We start from the raw sequence: 18,427 nt of genomic DNA, 5'->3' as shown, positions 1-18,427 counted from the left end.
TCTGGCATAGCAGCTCTTTTCTGTTTCGATTTCAGAGGCGGAAGGGAGGACAGCTTCCTACCCAAAACCAGAAAATTGCTAATCGCCTCAGCCAGTGGCAGAGGTGGCACTCATCATGTTATGAGGTTACAGTATGTGGCATCAAAAGGACTTTTGCATATGTTGTATGTTAGTATGTATGTTGTATGTTTGGATATGTTATGTTATGGTCAAAACACTGTTGAGGGCATTTAAATACACCGTTCTTCAAGAGACTATTATATCCTGTGTGTCTGACAGGTGTGTGTGTGTGTGTGTGTGTGTGTGTGTGTGTGTGTGTGTTTTGTATACTAGCCTTCCTGAACTCCACAGAGTGTTTGATCTCGCTGATCTTGTCCAGCCGCTCCAGAATCATCTCCAGAAGCTCTGCCTGAGTCTTCCCCAGCTGAGTCTGAATGCACTCATACACACACACACACACACACACACACACACACACAGAGAGAGATACAAATACATACAGTACAGACAGTAAGTTCTGTGAGTGTTTAAACGGCATATAGTCCAGTTCTGTGTGAAAAGGTGACAGAGGCCTATCCGCTCCAGAGGCCTCTCAGCTCCAAACAGAGGCACGAAAGCACAACACTGACACACTGGCAGTGAGCTACGCACAGAGCTTAAGAGCTACTAGGATCCTGCTGCGTTGTGCTGTTCCTTCTCATATGTGTTAAAGCACCCACCCTCAGCCTGATTGGTGAATATGCAATTTGTAAATCGATATTCTAAAATAAAAGATTAAAAAAAGGTGGCGAGCCAGCTTTGGCCGCTGGTTGCGTTGTAAATTACTGTACAACTTAAACTTAAGAACTTAAAGTGTGACTGCACCCTATAACTCCACCCACTTCACTTCACTTCCACCATGACTACTACTAGGAAGTGTCTGTGGTAGTTTGAGGACAAGAAACAGTGCAAAGGGTCAAAATAGTAGCAGCCAAAGAGGCTAATTGATAACAGAATAAGTAATTAAAAATCTTTGCCGGCACACGATTGATGTGATTTTAAAAAATGAAAGCGTTATGCTTGGTCCCTAATAGCATCTCAATTCAAGCGTTAACTCTGACAGCCTTAGTTACTATATGATGATGTTATCATATGACCACCTTTAAGTTGGGCACGTTGGCATTTGCGCCCTGTTTATTACAGTATCTTTGGTGACCATATTTGCTGAGCAGGGTGAACTATTGCACTATGATTCAAAGACAGGATTGTCCTGTCTTTGCCCCCCTCCATACACACACACACACACACACACACACACACACACACACACACACACACACACACACGTCTCTGACCTTCCTGTCTTTGCCCTCCTCCTCCAGGGGAACCGTGGTGTGGTTCTTGTGTTCTCCCTCGACGCAGAACTCACACACACACGTGTGGTCGTCCCTGCAGAACAGCTCCAGCGGCCGCCGATGCTTCTGGCACACACGCCTCTCCAGGTCCTGCAGTGCATCATGGGAAGGGGTCACACAGGTATTTAGTTTGGGAACGTGCACATTAAAGGTGCAGGGGCCAAAAAGTCAAAGATTCAGCATGAAGAAGAAGGCCCTCACACTTGCTCTCCGAAATACATGTGGCATGTTGTTTTTAGAATAGAATATATACTTTTTTGATCCTGTGAGGGAAATTCAGTTCTCTGCATTTAACCCAATTTAACCGAATTAGTGAACACACACAGCACACAGTGAACACACAGTGAGGTGAATCACACAACCCAGAGCAGTGAGCTGCCTGCCCAACCAGCTGCGTTCGGGGAGCAGTGAGGGGTTAGGTGCCTTGCTCAAGGGCACTTCAGCCGTGGACTGGTCTGGGATCGAACCGGCAACCCTCAGGTTACAAGCCCGAAGCCCTAACCAGTAGGCCACGGCTGCCCCAAAGGTGGTGTAGGGCTAAGAGGATCATGTAGTTTAGGTGTAGGGCTGAGTGGATCATGTAGTTTAGGTGTAGGGCTAAGAGGATCATGTTGTTTAGGTGTAGGGCTAAGAGGATCATGTAGTTAGGTGTAGCGCTAAGAGGTGTAGGGCTAAGAGGATCATGTTGTTTAGGTGTAGCGCTAAGAGGTGTAGGGCTGAGAGGATCATGTTGTTTAGGTGTAGCGCTAAGAGGTGTAGGGCTAAGAGGATCATGTTGTTTAGGTGTAGCGCTAAGAGGTGTAGGGCTGAGAGGATCATGTTCAGGTGTAGGGATGAGAGGTGTAGGGATACGAGGATAATGTAGCTCAGGTGTAGGGCTAAGAGGATCATGTTGTTTAGGTGTAGGGCTAAGAGGATCATGTTGTTTAGGTGTAGGGCTAAGAGGATCATGTTGTTTAGGTGTAGGGCTAAGAGGAGCATGTTGTTCAGGTGTAGGGCTGAGAGGATCATGTTGTTTAGGTGTAGGGCTGAGAGGTGTAGGGCTAAGAGGATCATGTTGTTCAGGTGTAGGGCTGAGAGGATCATGTTGTTTAGGTGTAGGGCTGAGAGGATCATGTCGTTCAGGTGTAGGGCTAAGAGGATCATGTTGTTCAGGTGTAGGGCTAAGAGGTGTAGGGCTGAGAGGATCATGTTGTTTAGGTGTAGGGGTGAGAGGATCATGTTGTTTAGGTGTAGGGGTGAGAGGATCATGTTGTTTAGGTGTAGGGCTAAGAGGTGCAGGGATACGAGGATAATGTAGTTCAGGTGTAGGGATAAGAGGATCATGTAGTTCAGGTGTAGGGCTAAGAGGATCATGTTGTGTTGGTGTAGGGCTAAGAGGATCATGTTGTTCAGGTGTAGGGCTAAGAGGATTGTGTTGTTCAGGTGTAGGGCTGAGAGGATCATGTTGTTTAGGTGTAGGGCTACAGTGTAAGAGGATCATAAACGGCCACAGCAACACAGCGGAATGACGGAGTGTGGAAGTGTGTGGACCTTCTTCTTCATGTTGACTCAAGGTGTCACACAGTTCATAAACATCAATGGCAGCAGGCTTCCTACCATTCGCGTAGATAGATGTTCGACACACACACACACACACACACACACACACACACACACACACACACACACACACACACACACACACACACACACACACACGTAGACGTTCGCTAAGTTCTATTAGACATCTGCTAAGTTCTATTAGGTTGAATGCGTCAATGTAGCTGCCATACACATAGACATTCGACACACAGACACACACACACACACACATACATTCGACACACAGACACACATGTGTGTGCGTGTAGACGTTCGGTAAGTTCTATTAGGTGGAATGTGTCAACATAGCTGCCATGTTGGCATGAATAACTCTTATGTTCAAGTGAATGGAGTGTAATGATAAGCTGCAGAAATGTTGTGTTATAAAGCTTTAAATGCAAGCGATGGCCCATGGATGTTATTTTATATTTGAAGGTAAATTGCATAAAAAAATGGATTATTCAACACTGTCGCTGAGACCCGTGACCCTTGACCCCTGAGGCTGACCTGTAGCGGCTCGCTGAGCACGTGACCCCTGAGGCTGACCTGTAGCGGCTCGCTGAGCACGTGACCCCTGAGGCTGACTTGTAGCGGCTCGCTGACCCCGTGACCCTTGACCCATGAGGCTGACCTGTAGCGGCTCGCTGAGCACGTGACCCCGTGACCCTTGACCCCTGAGGCTGACCTGTAGCGGCTCGCTGAGCACGTGCTTCTGCAGCGCCGGCGCCCTCTGGTGGAGCTCCAGGTGCAGCGCGCAGAACGACGTGCCGCAGTCCAGGCAGGACTTGAGGGCGCGGAGACGCAACTGCCCACCGCCGCCGCCACCGCTGCCGCACATGTCACACGCCACCTCCCCGGGCAGTGCCAGCGGACGAGCGGCGGGCACAATGCCCTCTGGAACTCCACATGGAAACAGAAAACATGTAGTGATGTGTACCAATAATGATCATATATATGTGACCTTCCACGGCGAAATCAGTCACAATGTCCACATTTTCAAAATCAAAGTTATTACGTTTTCAGGAAGGGGCATAATCAACCTTCAAAACGATACCTATATCTAATGAATTGAACGTCATATTACTGAAATATAAACATTCAAAGGAGTTGAGTTCATCCTGTCATGCCAATAGAAAAACGGAGAAATCTGCCTTTGAAGTTAACCGTCGGCTCAACACTCACGAACGCTTTGTAAGGTCGCCGCTATTACAAGATTTACGGTACTTGTATCAACGACACAGCACGCGGATGGCTTGGTGGTTGTCGATGAGTGCATTTACCGTAAAGCGGCAAAAAACGAGACGCCTCTAACTTCCTGCTTCCTCTAACTTTCTCACCTCAACAAACTCACGTTTTTAGACTACAAAAGGTCAGTTTTTCGGCGAAATGTATTCACGGCCGTACAGTGTAGACCTCCCACTGTTTCAAAACACTTACAAAAAAAAATCCACGATTTTAGCACAAGTGACATAAATGGCCATTTTTCTCAGAAACGCCTGTTGCGACAAGCGACTGGTTTTGCCGTGGAACGTCACATATAGGCTATATATATATCTATAATAATTATAATAATATATATATATATATATATATATATATATATATATATATACGTGTACCAATAATAATTATTTATATATATATATATAGAATAATTATAATAATATCTATAGAATAATTATTGGTAAACGTAATTACATGTTTTACAGTGTTGAATATATATGTATATAATTTAAAAAAATCATTTTAAAAAACAAATTAAAACAGAGAAACAGACGAATAAAGCAGGCTACAACCAAATGTCTCTCTAATGTAAAGGTACCGGGCGCAGGGCCAGGCTCGGCGTTGGCGTTGGCGGCGCTCTGTCGGAACAGCTCCACCATGTCGCGGAGGGTGGTGTTGGTGCGGAGCGCGGGCCGCTGGGCGAAGGCCTCCTTGCAGAGCGGGCAGCGCCAGGGGTGGGCGCTCTTGTCCCAGTACAGGCCCAGGCAGGCCTGGCAGTAGTTGTGCCCGCAGGAGGTGGTGACGGGGTCGGCCAGCAGCTGCAGGCAGATCGGGCACTGCAGCTGCTCCTCGCGGATCACGCCGGCGCCGGAGAACGCCATGGCAACCGCTTGGAACACACCACACATGATGACAAGTTAGCCCCGCCCTCACAATGCTAATTATTTGATTCTCATCAAGATTAAAAAAAAAAAAGAAGTAGAAGTGTTAGATCACTTATCTTGTTTTAAGAGTGAATTTCTTATTGGAAGTGTTTACACTATACTGTACACACTTGACACTATAATCTTATTTCTAGACTTAATTATTGTAGCCTCTTATCAGTCCTCCATGTCTCAGGTGACCCACCTCCTTCTTTATAAGATTCAAATAATTTGCAGTGTAGAACTGAGCATCTGAACTGTGCATCAAGGCCTGGCAGTGTAAACGCAGCCTTAAGGCCCCATCACATCACAGTACATGCGGCATGCGCCATGAGACCAATTACTTTCAATGCTTTGAGCACGCAAGAACTGATCTGCCACTGCACTCAGCAAAGCGCAACGCAAGTGGCATTTTGCCGGTTTGCCGCAAGTCTTTCAATCTTATATCAAAGATTAAAAAAAGAAATGTTGGTATTCAGTACAAAGAGACTTACCTGTGAAATCATTTGACTTAATTGAAGAAAAGTTTGACTTGTTTTAAGACAATTCTTCCTAAAAACAAGCAAATTTATCTGCCAGTGCATTAAGCAAATTTGTCCTAAAACAATCTGCCAGTGCAAAAGTACATTTGTCTTGATAAGACTCCTTCAATTAAGTCAAAGTCTTATTATCTTAAGTCAAAATGATCTTTTGAGAGAGCACTAGGTAAGTATTTTCATTCTAATAACAATAATGTATGAGAGATAATGTGTGTGTGTGTGTGTGTGTGTGTGTGTGTGCGCGTCTGTAGGACTGCCGGTGTGCCTGCGTCTGTGGGACTGCCGGTGTGAGTGCGTATGTGTGGGATTGCCTGTGAGTGTGTGTGTGTGTGTGCGTCTGTAGGACTGCCGGTATGAGTGTGTGTATGTACAGTATATGTGTGTGTGGTACTGCTTGTGAGTGTGTGTGTGCGTCTGAAGGACTGCCGGTGTGGGTGAGTGTGTGTGTGTGTGTGGTAATGTGACTCCTGTTGAACCACGTGAGTCTAGATGCAGATAGAAGCAGATGCATCTGAGAGAAATGTGTCACCCCACCCCCTCACACACACACACACACACACACACACACACTCTTTGTCATTCTGTGTATCTGTCTGTCTGTCTACGAGTGTGTTTCGGGTGTGTGTGTAAAGGTATAGTCTGTTTGTGTGTGTGCGTGTGTTTCTGCGGTACAGTACGTAAAAGTGTAGTCTGTTTGTGTGGTGTGCTTTTGTTTTGTTTGAGTGTGTGTGTGTGCGCATGCATGTCCATGCCTCTGTGTGTGTGTCTCCGTGTGTATATGTGTTTGAGTGACTTTTATTTACTGTATGCAGAGGTGAAAGGTGTGGTCTGCATGTGTGTGTGTGTGTGTGTGCGTGCATCTGCGGTAGTTGTACTCACGGTTGTCTTCTTCAGTGAGATGTCTACGCTAAGAGAGAGGAGGTGGTACCGTGGACAGAGCAGCACAGAACTTCAGACAAACAGACACACATACACACGCTCTCATATAAACACACACACAGCTGTCACTGCACTCGCCTCAGCCATCTCATGTGTTCAGCAGTCTGGCCCAGCCCACAGCTCTTAAAGGAACAGATCCACTCACTCTCTCTCTCTCTCACACACACACACACACACACACACACACACACTGCTCTTAAAGAAACAGATCTGTAAATGAACACAGACCCCCCCTTCTTGTCCCTCTCTCTCTCTCTCTCTCTCTTTCTCTCTCTCTCCCTCTTTCTCTCTCTCTGTCTTCAGCATAACAGACATGGAATTCCTTTCCTGTCTCTCTTTAAGTGACCCCCCCCCCCCCCAACACTCACACCCACTTAAAGAAACATGGCGTCTCCCTCGTTCTTGAAATAACTGATTCTTTCCGTCTCCCTCCCTCTCTGTCCTCTTGAAGCAAACCGGGTGTATCTGCGGTTGAGCCAAACACCAACTCAGCAGTGCTAGCACTCGGGGGACACCGGTGCTGGGGATGCACTGGCGCTATAATGGACAGGAACATGGCAGTACTGCAACAAAGGGGTGTCCAAAAACAAGATAAAAACACCAAATCTGAGGTAAAAGATACTCATAAGTGAAATGATCTGTCCATGCAGCAAAATAATTTACACAAGTAACTCCTCTGAAGACACAAATGACTCCTCTATTAGTTACACAAGTAATTCCTCTGTTAGTTACACAAGTTTTTAATTTGAATTGAGTTTGAATTGAGGTCAAAAACAAGATGTAGAATTACAATTTGAATTTGAATTAAAGGAAGTAGAATTGAAATTGAATTAAATTCGAAGAAATTCATATAATTTAAGGGTAGTCTTTAACAATGAAGTTTCACAGTGTACAGTATGGCAGATGTGATTGCATCAAAAACACAACGTATAACTTAAAACAGTAACCAATTACATTTCCAAAGTAACCTGAGGTATTCAGCGTTATTCATCTACTGACTGAAGCTCAATGATGTCAATGATGGGAACCAGTAAGTGTGTGTGAACAGCACTGTAGCTCCACTCCCACATACAGCATGCAGCACACTGCAGCTCACACCAGAAATACATCATGTCCGGTGCCATTTCTTCCGATTTCTCCTCATGCTGATTGGTGACTGTTCCACTCTCAGCTCATGCACGAGCTTAGTGTGGGCACGAGCTCTCCTTCTGTACCTTACGTCAGTCAGGAACCTGGCACTTAATTGGCTAAGTAAAACGGCACTGGAAACAAGCCCATTGAAACGCCATGTTGAAGCCTGAAAAAATCGTTCAATTTTGGCACTTTTCACTAGCCTAGCATTCCCATTGAAATGAATGGGGGCGGGACTTGTTCACTTTCTCCAGTTCTTATAATACTTCCATGGTTGTTACTGCTCGGTGTGCTCAGAGCCAGAAAGAGAGTTGTGACACTCTTTGATGTCGATGCCACATGATCATTTTCATAAAAAACTGCTCAATGGCTGAATCGCAGGAGAGCGGGATGTATTTCTGGATGGTTATAATCAATGAACTCATTGACTTATGACCAATAGATTGACCATTTGAAGTTCCACAAGTCCCATAACCTGGAAACTGTTATTGGAAAGCCCTGGCATTCTAGTGTACACGGGCCCCTTCTCAACCTCTCTCCTCGATCCTCCAGGCTCGTTTCCACATATCAACACTGGATAGACTATCTCATTGTTGCCGCTCCATTATTCTTTATCTAGATCAGTGGGAACGAGGACAGAGGAAGGAAGGGAGGATAGATAAAAAGACGAATGAGAGGGGCCCACGGTCTCTTATGGGAGTGTCCACTCTGTTTTCTCTACCACTCTGGGTATGCTGCCCTAAAAACTGACATACTTACTATGTCCACTAGAGGGCAGAGTCGTAGAGCCCAAGAGTGCATCAGCTGGAATCCAAAGGTGGTAAAGGGGCGGGATTAGAGGCAGGTTGTAATACAGAGCTGAGAAGCCAATAGGTGCCTCTCTTTCAGCGTTTATACGTCCTCCCTTGCTCCTCGGGCCTCGATCCTCACTGATCTACATATAGAAAGATTGGATAGACTGGATAGACTATCCCATTGTTGCCGCCCCATCATTCTTTATGTAGATCAGTGAGGATCGAGGCCCAAGGAGCGAGGGAGGACGTATAAACGCTGAATGAGAGGCACCCCTGCAGATGCAGGTTTTACATGTAATACAGAGCTGAGAGGCCATTGAAACTGTTCCACAGCAGGACATCAGCAGTGACATCACAAATCAGCAGCCTATAAAGATCAACACGGGTACAACCAATCATAATCAAGGACCGGAACTATCCGTTTTAGAATATAATGATAATCACTGTGCTACTATTTACATACTGTTTCCTGCCAGGATTAAGGTCATCATGTATATAAGCACTTAAAAATAGAACAAATAACTATTGGAAATGAACTTTTGTGTCATCACATTTGGAATTTACAGTAATGTACAAAGAGTATAATTTCTCACAGTACACAGCCTACACTTAACCAACATTTGGAGGATTGCATTTTTGATACACTCTTGTAATTATTCATTATTTGAACATGACTGTTTTACATTTAGCATTTAAACATTCACTTCAGTTACGATAATTTACCCTGGAAATCCAGAGTTATTGAGAAAGTAGGCCTATTAGGCCTATTGTTGAGAAAGTACTTTTTCCAGTAGGCCTATTAGCCTGTTTGATTTGCATTGAACTCAATGAGCATCAAACAGGCTAATAGGCCTACTGGAAAAGGCACCATGCCAATCTCTAACTATGGTGAAGGATATGTGATGATGTGGGGCTATTATAATTCCAAAGGCCAAGGGAACTTTATCAGGATGCATAATATCCTGGATCCATGAAATAGCTGGCCTTAAAAAATAAAAATCTGCCTGCCCCTATGTTAACCCTATGTGTTAAATTCCCATAGGGTTACATAGGGGTTCAAATACTTCCTTCCCCCTAGCATTTAGGAAGAACATTTATTTATTTACGATACATTCTTAAATCACAAAGCAAATTGGTGTACTTAGCGTTTTTTTTTTACTCATTTTTTGAATTAAGACATTAAGATCAATTTTCAAATGATGATTTTCTATTCCTCTTTTTAGGGAACTTTAGCATGGTATCAAATACATTTTCTCCTCACTGTATAGTGTTATCCAATTGGGTCCTTGAGTTGGGCCATTTTTATTAGTCATAGCCAGACCCTAAATCCTCTGTAGATCTGGGTCTGGATATCCAGACTAAATGATGACTCAATCATGATAGAAAATCTTAAAAAGCCCTCTTCATTTAATTTTTTTCTTTTGTTGACATCAACTTTTGATTTCAGCAATTCCACCAGATCTTTGGCATGCATGCGAGAATTGGGTTTATATTTCAACAGTGGTTTCAAAATGTTACCAAGAGCAGGCTGTAGTTTAGCCAGAGCATGAGGACTCTGGCGATCATAAAGAAGCTTTCGTATTTCTTGCGGGTCTTTGCTTGGCCAAGGTCTCAAGTCTGTGAACATCTCCAGAAGAGTGATGCCAAGAGACCACATGTCTGACATGGTGCTGCATTTCTCACACTTTACTAGGCACTCTGGGGCCATGTAGGCAGGGGTTCCTCCTAGTGGACCATAGTAACCCCCTGTTTTACCACTTCCTGTTCCTGTTGCCACTGACATGGTTTCCTTGCAGTTCGCCAGGCCCCAGTCAGTGAGATAGCCCTTTCTGTTAACTTCTGAAATCTTAAAACAACAATGACAAATATAGCCGCAAGCGGCGATGGCGGGCCCGAGCACCTGCGGTGCGGAGACCTGTGACATTTCGGAATCTAACAAAGCAACATGTGCGTGTTGGTGGGCATGTGCGTGTTGGTGGGCATGTGCGTGTTGGTGGGCATGTGCACCCTACTGGCACTACTACTGCTTGTTGTCTATGTTATACGATATCACTGCGCCTATGGTACGTTTGCAAACTACACTCTCATCTGGCGTAATAATCAAGGCAACTTGCAAACGTACCATAGGCGCAGTGATATCGTACGCAGCATCTGAAAATAGTCCCCATAGACAACAAGCAGTAGTAGTGCCAGTAGGGTGCAAGTTGCCTTGATTATTACGCCAGATGAGAGTGTAGTTCCATGTCAAATCAGCCTAGAAAAACGCCAGGTTTAATTTTCAGTTGGTCTTATTGCACTTTCTAACTTGAGAGGAGACACGTTTTAAATTGGAAAATTACCAGAAATCTTAGTCACTTGTAAACATGAAGCTAGCAGGCGAGAAGCTAATGGTCTAATACGATTCAATGATCTATGCTAGGCTGAAGCTAAAAGTTGTATCGCCAGACTCACAGAATGGCTGGATGAACGGGAACAAGGTAAACATCGATTGTTTTGCTCGAGGGGAGGTGGAATATTAGCTTATTTCCAAAAATGGCGGAATATCCGTTTAAAGTACAATACATACAGGAAGGTCATAGCCACAAACAAAATATCACTGAAAAGATTGGTTTCATGACATAAGGAAATAATGATTTTAACCTGAAGTATACTTAAAATGTTGTCTTTGTGCATGTTTTTGTTGAAAACAACAAAATTCAAGGTGATCCTGAACTTTTAAAAGGTAGTTCATTTTGCAGCACTGATGTCCTTTTTTGTCTGTTTTTCTCTTTTATTGTCCAGAACTCAAATCAACAAAAGAGAGCAGTTGTTCTCCTTGCCCTGTCCCATTTCCTGAAAGAGGATCCCTCACATTTCTTCAAGATTTGTAAGGTATGTGAGGGAATCAATGTCTATCTGGAATCCATATCACTTGCTAATCTCTATCTTTTTGATCCAAATTAAGTCATGACCCTGTTGTTTTAGGATATCTAGAATGTCTCGTTATAAGAATCTGAACGTGTGGAAAGACATCTGCTTAAATGAAGAACAAGTGAATTATTCAAAGTTCTAGGGTCATTCCACCTCAATTCAATGGACAGACGTTCTGCTTGACCATCTCAGATTTGCTTCAAACCTTTACAGTCTAAAGAGCAACCATTTATACTAAGTTTGCCAAAATATTAGCTCGATATACTGAATACATCCAGAGAAATACGTTTTTGAACATGTAACCCCCCCTTCTGATTTTGCCACATTTGCACACTCACCCAAATCTGCAGCAAAGTTCAGATGTCATTATCTCCAAAACTGTTCAAGCTAAAGACTTCAATTTTTCTGTGAATGATTGCTACCTGGTCAAAGGTAAAAATCAATTGTTTAACTCAAGGGGAGGTGGAAAATGAGTGAAATTCCCTATATGATGGAATATCCCTTTAAATGGTTACTCTTTAGGTGGTAAAATGTTGACCCTCTAGTAACTGGATTCCTTGCTCAAAAGTAATGTATTGGAAATTCTTCCATTTGCATTCATTTGCATCAGATATTTTTACACCCAAGTTTACAATGCATCTTGAATTGTAATGTGTTGAGGAAGAATGCTGACTGGCTATCTATTCTTATTGCTTTGTTGTGTCATTAGCCAATCGAAGAGAGTGAGGCAGTGAAAGGAATGAACGTCGGAATTTTGGTGGTTACAGAGGAGGATCCTCAACGGCCTGTCCCCAAAGAGATTATCGATATCGCGCTGATTCTGGAGGAGTGTATTGTTCTTCGGGACCTGAAGGATAGACTAGGACTAGAATAGGACAGACTGACAGACTTACTCACACACAGAGATAGACAGACAGACAGACACTCATACACACAGACGGACACGCTCTCACACACACTCACTCGCACAGACAGACACACACTCTCACACACACATACACACACACTCTTGACACAAACAGATAGACAGGGACACTCACTCACAGAAACTGACAGGGACAGACGCACACAGATAGACAGGGACACTAACTCACACACACTGACACACTCAGATAGACAGGGACACAGACACACACACACACACACACAGATAGATAGGGACAGACAGGGACACTCATTAATAAAGACAGACTCTGTCACACAAACAGACGGACAGACAGACGCGCTCACACTCAGACACATACAGACATGTTCTCTCTCTCTCACACAGATAGACAGACACACACACAGATAGACAGGGACACGGACACACACACACACACACTGACACAAAGATAGATAGGGACAGACCCCCCCCCCCCCCCCCCCCCCCCCACTCACTCACTCACTCACAGAGACAGACAGACACACACACTTATACTCAGACACATACACTCATGCAGACATGCTCTAACACACAGATAGACAAGGACACACACACTCCGACACACACAGATAGACAGGGACACTCACTCACTCAAGTCACACACACTGACACACACAGATAGACAGGGACACGGACACACACACACACACAGATAGATAGGGACACGGACACACACACACACACACAGATAGATAGGGACAGACAGACAGGGATACTCATTAACAGAGACAGACTCTGTCACACACGGACAGACAGACGCGCTCACACACAGCCCCCCCACTCACTCATTCACAGAGACAGACAGACACACACACATACTCATACAGACATGCTCTCTCTCTCTCACACACAGATAGACAGACACAAACACACACAGATAGACAGGGACACTAACTCACACACACTGACACACTCAGATAGACAGGGACACGGACACACACACACACAGATAGATAGGGACACTCACTCACTCACTCACTCAACTCACACAGACGTTCTTTCACAGGCATACAACCCCCCCCCCCCCCCCCCCCCGCCCCCGCCCCAACACACACTTATACACACACACACAGAAAGACGGACACTAACTCACACACACAGATAGACACGGACACACCCCACCCACCCCCCCGATGATCTGCCATTTGTATGATCTGGAAAGCTGTTATGTTTATCTTCTCAAAAGAGCTGTGTTATTGTCTATACTTTGGAGTTACTTTGGCGTTACAATGTTGTCCTTGTGCTGATTTCTTGCGTATCCAATGTATATGGAGTTCTGGTTCATTCGCTACTTCACACACTGGTGTGCTCTCTCTCTCACTCACTCACTTGACACAGACTCACACATATACATATACATTTACACACACACACAGACTGACACACACGCACAGACCCACTCAAATGCTGTGTTTTAGTCATGATTTTGTATTGTGTGAAACACTTGTATGAAATAAATGTTTTTTATTGACTTGCACACTCTTGTCTTGTTGTGTAAACTTAACAAATATTGTTGAATGAACTTAGATTTTCAAGGCAACCGAGTCAACTTACTTGGTATGTTAATACAACAAACAAAATGAAGTCAACAAAACTACAAGCTTAGTCAAGACAACACGAAAATGCACATTAGCTCCACTGTGTAATGTTGTTGAATTGATGTAAATGGGAGTTGAGTCCACACAACCGTTTGTTCATACAATGCATAATTAGAAGTTGGATCCACTAAATTGAATGTTGTGTTTACAAAAAAACTAAGTTGACTGGACATGTCATCAGTTAAGTGAACTTGCAACATTAAGTTAAGAGAACACAACCATTTGTTCATACAATGCATAATTAGAAGTTGGATCCACTACATCGAACGTTGTCTTTACAAAAAAAACTAAGTTGACTGGACATGCCATCAATTGAGTGAACTTGTAACATCAAGTTGAGCCAACTTAATATCTGATTTCCAAACAACTTAAAATTTCAAGGCAACCAGGTTACACATATTTTTAAGTTGAGTCAACAAATATTTTTTTACAGTGTGTGTGTGTGTGTGTGTGTGTGTGTGTGTGTGTGCGTGTGCATGTACTGTATGTATGTGGCTGTGTTGCTGTGAAATGAGAGAGAGTGTGTGTGTGTGCGTGTGTGTGTGTGTGTAGTATATGCTAAAAAAATGTGCTAAAGAAGACGACCGAGGGTATAGGACAGATACAGTAAATACTGAATGAAGTACACATCACTTGTGATATGATGTACAGTATATTGAAATGTCTCGTGTAGGCTTGAGATCTGAAAATGTCTCTCACCTGCTGATGATCTGAGAGTCTGTCTCTGCTTGTGCACCTTCATCTTCCTCTCCTCTGCTCTTCTCTCTACTTCCTTCTTCTTTTCTTGTAATTTTTTAGAAATATTTCTGTCAAAGTAAACCAGATAGCCCCTGTTTCCTGCCACCATCTTGTCTATCTTCTCCAGCAGCTCTGTCACCTGGCCACCATCCCTCTTCTCATTGTCTACAACATGATACCTGTTCCCACATTTCTCTACAACCCACTGCAGAGCCTCTCCTCCACTCTCAATGTGCTGCTCAATGGTCGTGTCTCCCAGCCAGTCCCCACATGTGAACAGCACTATAGTGTGACTCCAGACTCTCTCACCCAGCAGCTCCATGTGTTCCTGCACTGCTCTTCTGTGTGTCTCTGTGAATGACAGACTCACGTCAATGAGCAGGAGTAGAGCATGGGGTCCTGGAGGACACAGAGACACACTGAGGACAATCTCTTGTTTATCACGTTCAGGAGTTTGCTCTACAGTGAAGTTCCTCCACCATCCTGGTGCCTCCACTACAGTGATGTGTCTCCCTGCTGTTTCTCCTTCTCTCTTCACACACTCAGCTGTTCTTCCTGAGGTGCCAAACTCCTCTCTGCCCAGGATGGTGTTTCCTGATACACTCTTCCCCTCCTGTCTGCCTCCCAGCAGCACAATCTTCATGTCAGAAATATGTGGAACTCCATCTGGAAACAGACAACATGCAATTCTATGAAAACCACTAAAATCCTCTCTATGCTTTTACTCATAGAATTAGAATCTATTCAATGAACTTTGGGCTTTTGTGCAAATGGCTGTATGTGTGTGTGTGTGTGTGTGTGTGTGTGTGTGTGTGTGTGCATGTGTAGGAGCGTGTGTGCATGTGTGCGTGTATGTGGCTGTGTGTGTGTGTGTGTGTGTGTGTATGTTTGTCAGTGGTTCTGTGTGTGTTTGAGTGTGTGTATGTGTGTGTGTGTGTGTGTCTGTCTGTCTATGTGTGTACAGTATATGCTAAAGAATTGTGCTAAAGAAGAAGATAGAGGGTATAGGACAGAGAGATAATTAATGAAGTAAACATAAGTTGTGATATAATGTGTATTTAAATATCTCATGTGTATCGTAGGTTAGAGCTGAAAATGTCTCTCACCTGCTGATGATCTGAGAGTCTGTCTCTGCTTGTGCACCTTCATCTTCCTCTCCTCTGCTCTTCTCTCTGCTTCCTTCTTCTTCTCTTGTAGTTTTCTAGAGATATTTCTGTCAAAGTCAAACAGATAGCCCCTGTTTCCCGCCACCATCTCCTCTATCTTCTCCAGCAGGTCTGTCACCTGGCCACCATCCCTCATCATATTGTCTACAACATGATACCTGTTCCCACATTTCTCTACAACCCACTGCAGAGCCTCTCCTCCACTCTCAATGTGCTGTTCAATGGTCGTGTCTCCCAGCCAGTCCCCACATGTGAACAGCACTATAGTGTGACTCCAGACTCTCTCTCCCAGCAGCTCCATGTGTTCCTGCACTGCTCTCCTAAATGTCTCTGTGAATGACTCACTCACTCTAATGATCAGGAGTAGAGCATGGGGTCCTGGAGGACACAGAGACACACTGAGGACAATTTCTTGTTTATCACGTTCAAGAGTTTGCTCTACAGTGAAGTTGTTCCACCATCCTGGTGCCTCCACTACAGTGATGCGTCTCCCTGCTGTTACTCCTTCTCTCTTCACACACTCAGCTGTTCTTCCTGAGGTGCTAAACTCCTCTCTGCCCAGGATGCTGTTTCCTGATGAACTCTTCCCGCTTAGTCTGCCTCCCAGCAGCACAATCTTCATGTCATAAATATGTGGAACTGCACCTGGAAACAGAAAGCATGGCATGTAATTCTGTGAAACACACGGAAAATGTGTGTGTGTGTGTGTGTGTGTGTGTGTGTGTGTGTGTGTGTGTGTGTGTGTGTGTGTGTGTTTGTGGTATTGTGTGTGTGTGTTTTTGTGTATGTGTGTGCCCCTGTGTGTTGTTGTGTCCCTCTTTATGTTGCGGTCTAACAACGAGCTGGCCACAACAAATGTTTGGGAGCTGAAAATATCTCACCTGCTGATGATCTGAGAGTCTGTCTCTGCTTGTACGCCTTCATCTTCCTCTCCTCTGCTCCTCTCTCTGCTTTTTTTTAGAAATATTTCTGTAAAACTCAAACATTTAGCTCCAGTGTTCTACCACTCCACCTGGAAACAGAAAACATGTAATTAAGTGAAACACTCTGAAAATCCTCTCTATGCTATTGCAAAAGTTTTCAGATGATTCTGCCCTGGTAGGCTACATCATTAATAATGACTTTAGAGCATATGAAGAAGAGGTTAGTAGGTTTGTTGAATGGTGTGATGGAGCACAGCTCATCTTAAATGTTGAGAAAACAAAAGAGCTTACCATTGATTTTAGACGTAAAAAAACTGAGGTTAGCCCAATTTTAATCAGAGACCAGCCTGTTGAGATAGTTTCTTGCTATAAGTACTTGGGTGTACATGTGGATAATAAACTGGATTGGAAGATGCACAGCAGTGCTACACTCAAGAAATCTCAGTCCAGGATGTTCTTCCTCAGGAAACTCAGGTCTTTTAATGTTAGCAGGCCCATTTTAAACACTTTTTACAATGGGATTCTGGCCAGTGTCCTCTTTTACGCGGTGGTATGCTGGGGTAGCTGTTTGGCAGTGGAGGATAGGAACAGGCTAAATAAACTCATTAGGAAAGCGGGTTCAGTCATTGGTCTCAGCCAAAGTGCCCTGGAAGATGTGATAGAACAGAGAACCATGAGGAAAATAAAAAGGATTGTGTCACAAGATGACCACCCTCTTCATAGCTTTTTTATAAAAAGTGGTAGGAGTCAGCGACTCCTGTTTCCCAGCTGCTCAACTGAGAGATTCAGGAGATCTTTTGTGCCTTCTGCAGTCAGGCTTTTTAATAAGCACCTCTGACATCAGGGTTGATTTTCTTAATTATTTATAATTTATTGTTACCTTTTTTTTTACCTCCTCCTCCTATACTGCTGTATGTTGCACATGTTGGTAGTCCACTGCCATGGTCTGCTTTGCTGTCTGCTTGTGTCCTGTCTAACTGTATGTTGCTTTTCCTGTTGCTGTGTCTTGCTTTATGTTATTGTGTGTCATGTTGTGCTTTGCTTATGTTGTTGTCTGTATGGTGGCACTGAGTTTCCCCTTTAGGGGATTATTAAAGTTATCCTTATCCTTTGTGCATTAGAGAGCAAGAAGACAGATACGGAGAGTGTACAGGTCAAGCAGTGAATACATTAATACCATTCCGACATTAATAACAGAATCATTTCATGTACATTTGACAATTGAAGGTTTCTCACCTGCTGATGATCTGATAGTCTCTCTCTGCTTCCTCCATCTTCCTCCATCTTCCTCAGTCAAAACCTCATGTCTGATTTCAAAGTAAATGCATCATTTTCTGCGATAAAAAAAACAGGAATAAATCTCTATTACAAAAAAATAATTTGGCACTTTAGCAAAACACTAATAACCACATAATGTTTCACAGTAATTGTATGATTTAGCCACGAGAGAATCCATTATACAAAGCACATTCAGTCAACAATTTTGCATCCCGTAGACTTCAACTTGTATTTTATTGCATCATAGTCTCTCAATCATGAAATGTACTTTCTGGTAACTCACTCCAGGCATTGATCAACCTTTAAAACTCATTTCTAAACATAAAACTAATTTCTTAAAAATAATAATAACAGATATCTT

General features: G+C 43.7%; 2 protein-coding genes across 3 annotated transcripts in view; both read right to left on the bottom strand.

Moving 5' to 3' along the window:
• Positions 1-6,681, bottom strand: part of LOC134087342 (E3 ubiquitin-protein ligase TRIM21-like) — a 12,403-nt gene extending 5,722 nt beyond the window's left edge. Inside the window, exons 1-5 of one of the 2 annotated variants that reach the window (XM_062540780.1) lie at positions 6,544-6,681; positions 4,801-5,091; positions 3,664-3,872; positions 1,335-1,484; positions 335-430 (exon numbers count right to left, since the gene is read on the bottom strand). In XM_062540780.1, the coding sequence (XP_062396764.1) occupies positions 335-430; positions 1,335-1,484; positions 3,664-3,872; positions 4,801-5,083 (738 nt within the window). In that variant the 5' untranslated portion in view covers positions 5,084-5,091; positions 6,544-6,681. Of the gene's footprint in view, positions 1-334; positions 431-1,334; positions 1,485-3,663; positions 3,879-4,800; positions 5,092-6,543 lie in introns of both variants that reach the window. The other variant, XM_062540779.1, reaches the window with a different exon arrangement.
• Positions 6,682-14,498: 7,817 nt separating this feature from the next.
• LOC134088249 (GTPase IMAP family member 8-like) lies at positions 14,499-18,122 on the bottom strand. The gene is made up of 4 exons (XM_062542170.1): positions 18,025-18,122; positions 16,747-16,877; positions 15,806-16,510; positions 14,499-15,365 (listed from the first exon to the last, which is right to left on the bottom strand). The coding sequence occupies exons 2-4, from the start codon at positions 16,787-16,789 to the stop codon at positions 14,533-14,535; spliced, it is 1,581 nt and encodes a 526-aa protein (XP_062398154.1). The 5' UTR covers positions 16,790-16,877; positions 18,025-18,122; the 3' UTR covers positions 14,499-14,532.
• Between the last annotated feature and the right edge of the window lie 305 nt (positions 18,123-18,427).

Source organism: Sardina pilchardus, chromosome 7 (genome assembly GCF_963854185.1).
Source record: "Sardina pilchardus chromosome 7, fSarPil1.1, whole genome shotgun sequence".
Lineage (NCBI taxonomy): Eukaryota > Metazoa > Chordata > Actinopteri > Clupeiformes > Clupeidae > Sardina > Sardina pilchardus.
Note: the sequence above shows the minus strand (reverse complement) of the source record. Positions and strands in the feature narration are given on the sequence as shown.

What these genes read in the sequence shown, in the direction of transcription:
- LOC134088249 (XM_062542170.1), bottom strand. Translation starts at nt 16,789, where the DNA reads ATGAAGGCGTACAAGCAGAGACAGACTCTCAGATCATCAGCAG. An exon ending in GACTCTCAGATCATCAGCAG is followed by an intron (nt 16,511 to 16,746) that starts GTGAGATATTTT and finishes TTCTGTTTCCAG; the next exon opens with GTGCAGTTCCACATATTTAT. An exon ending in GACTCTCAGATCATCAGCAG is followed by an intron (nt 15,366 to 15,805) that starts GTGAGAGACATT and finishes GTCTGTTTCCAG; the next exon opens with ATGGAGTTCCACATATTTCT.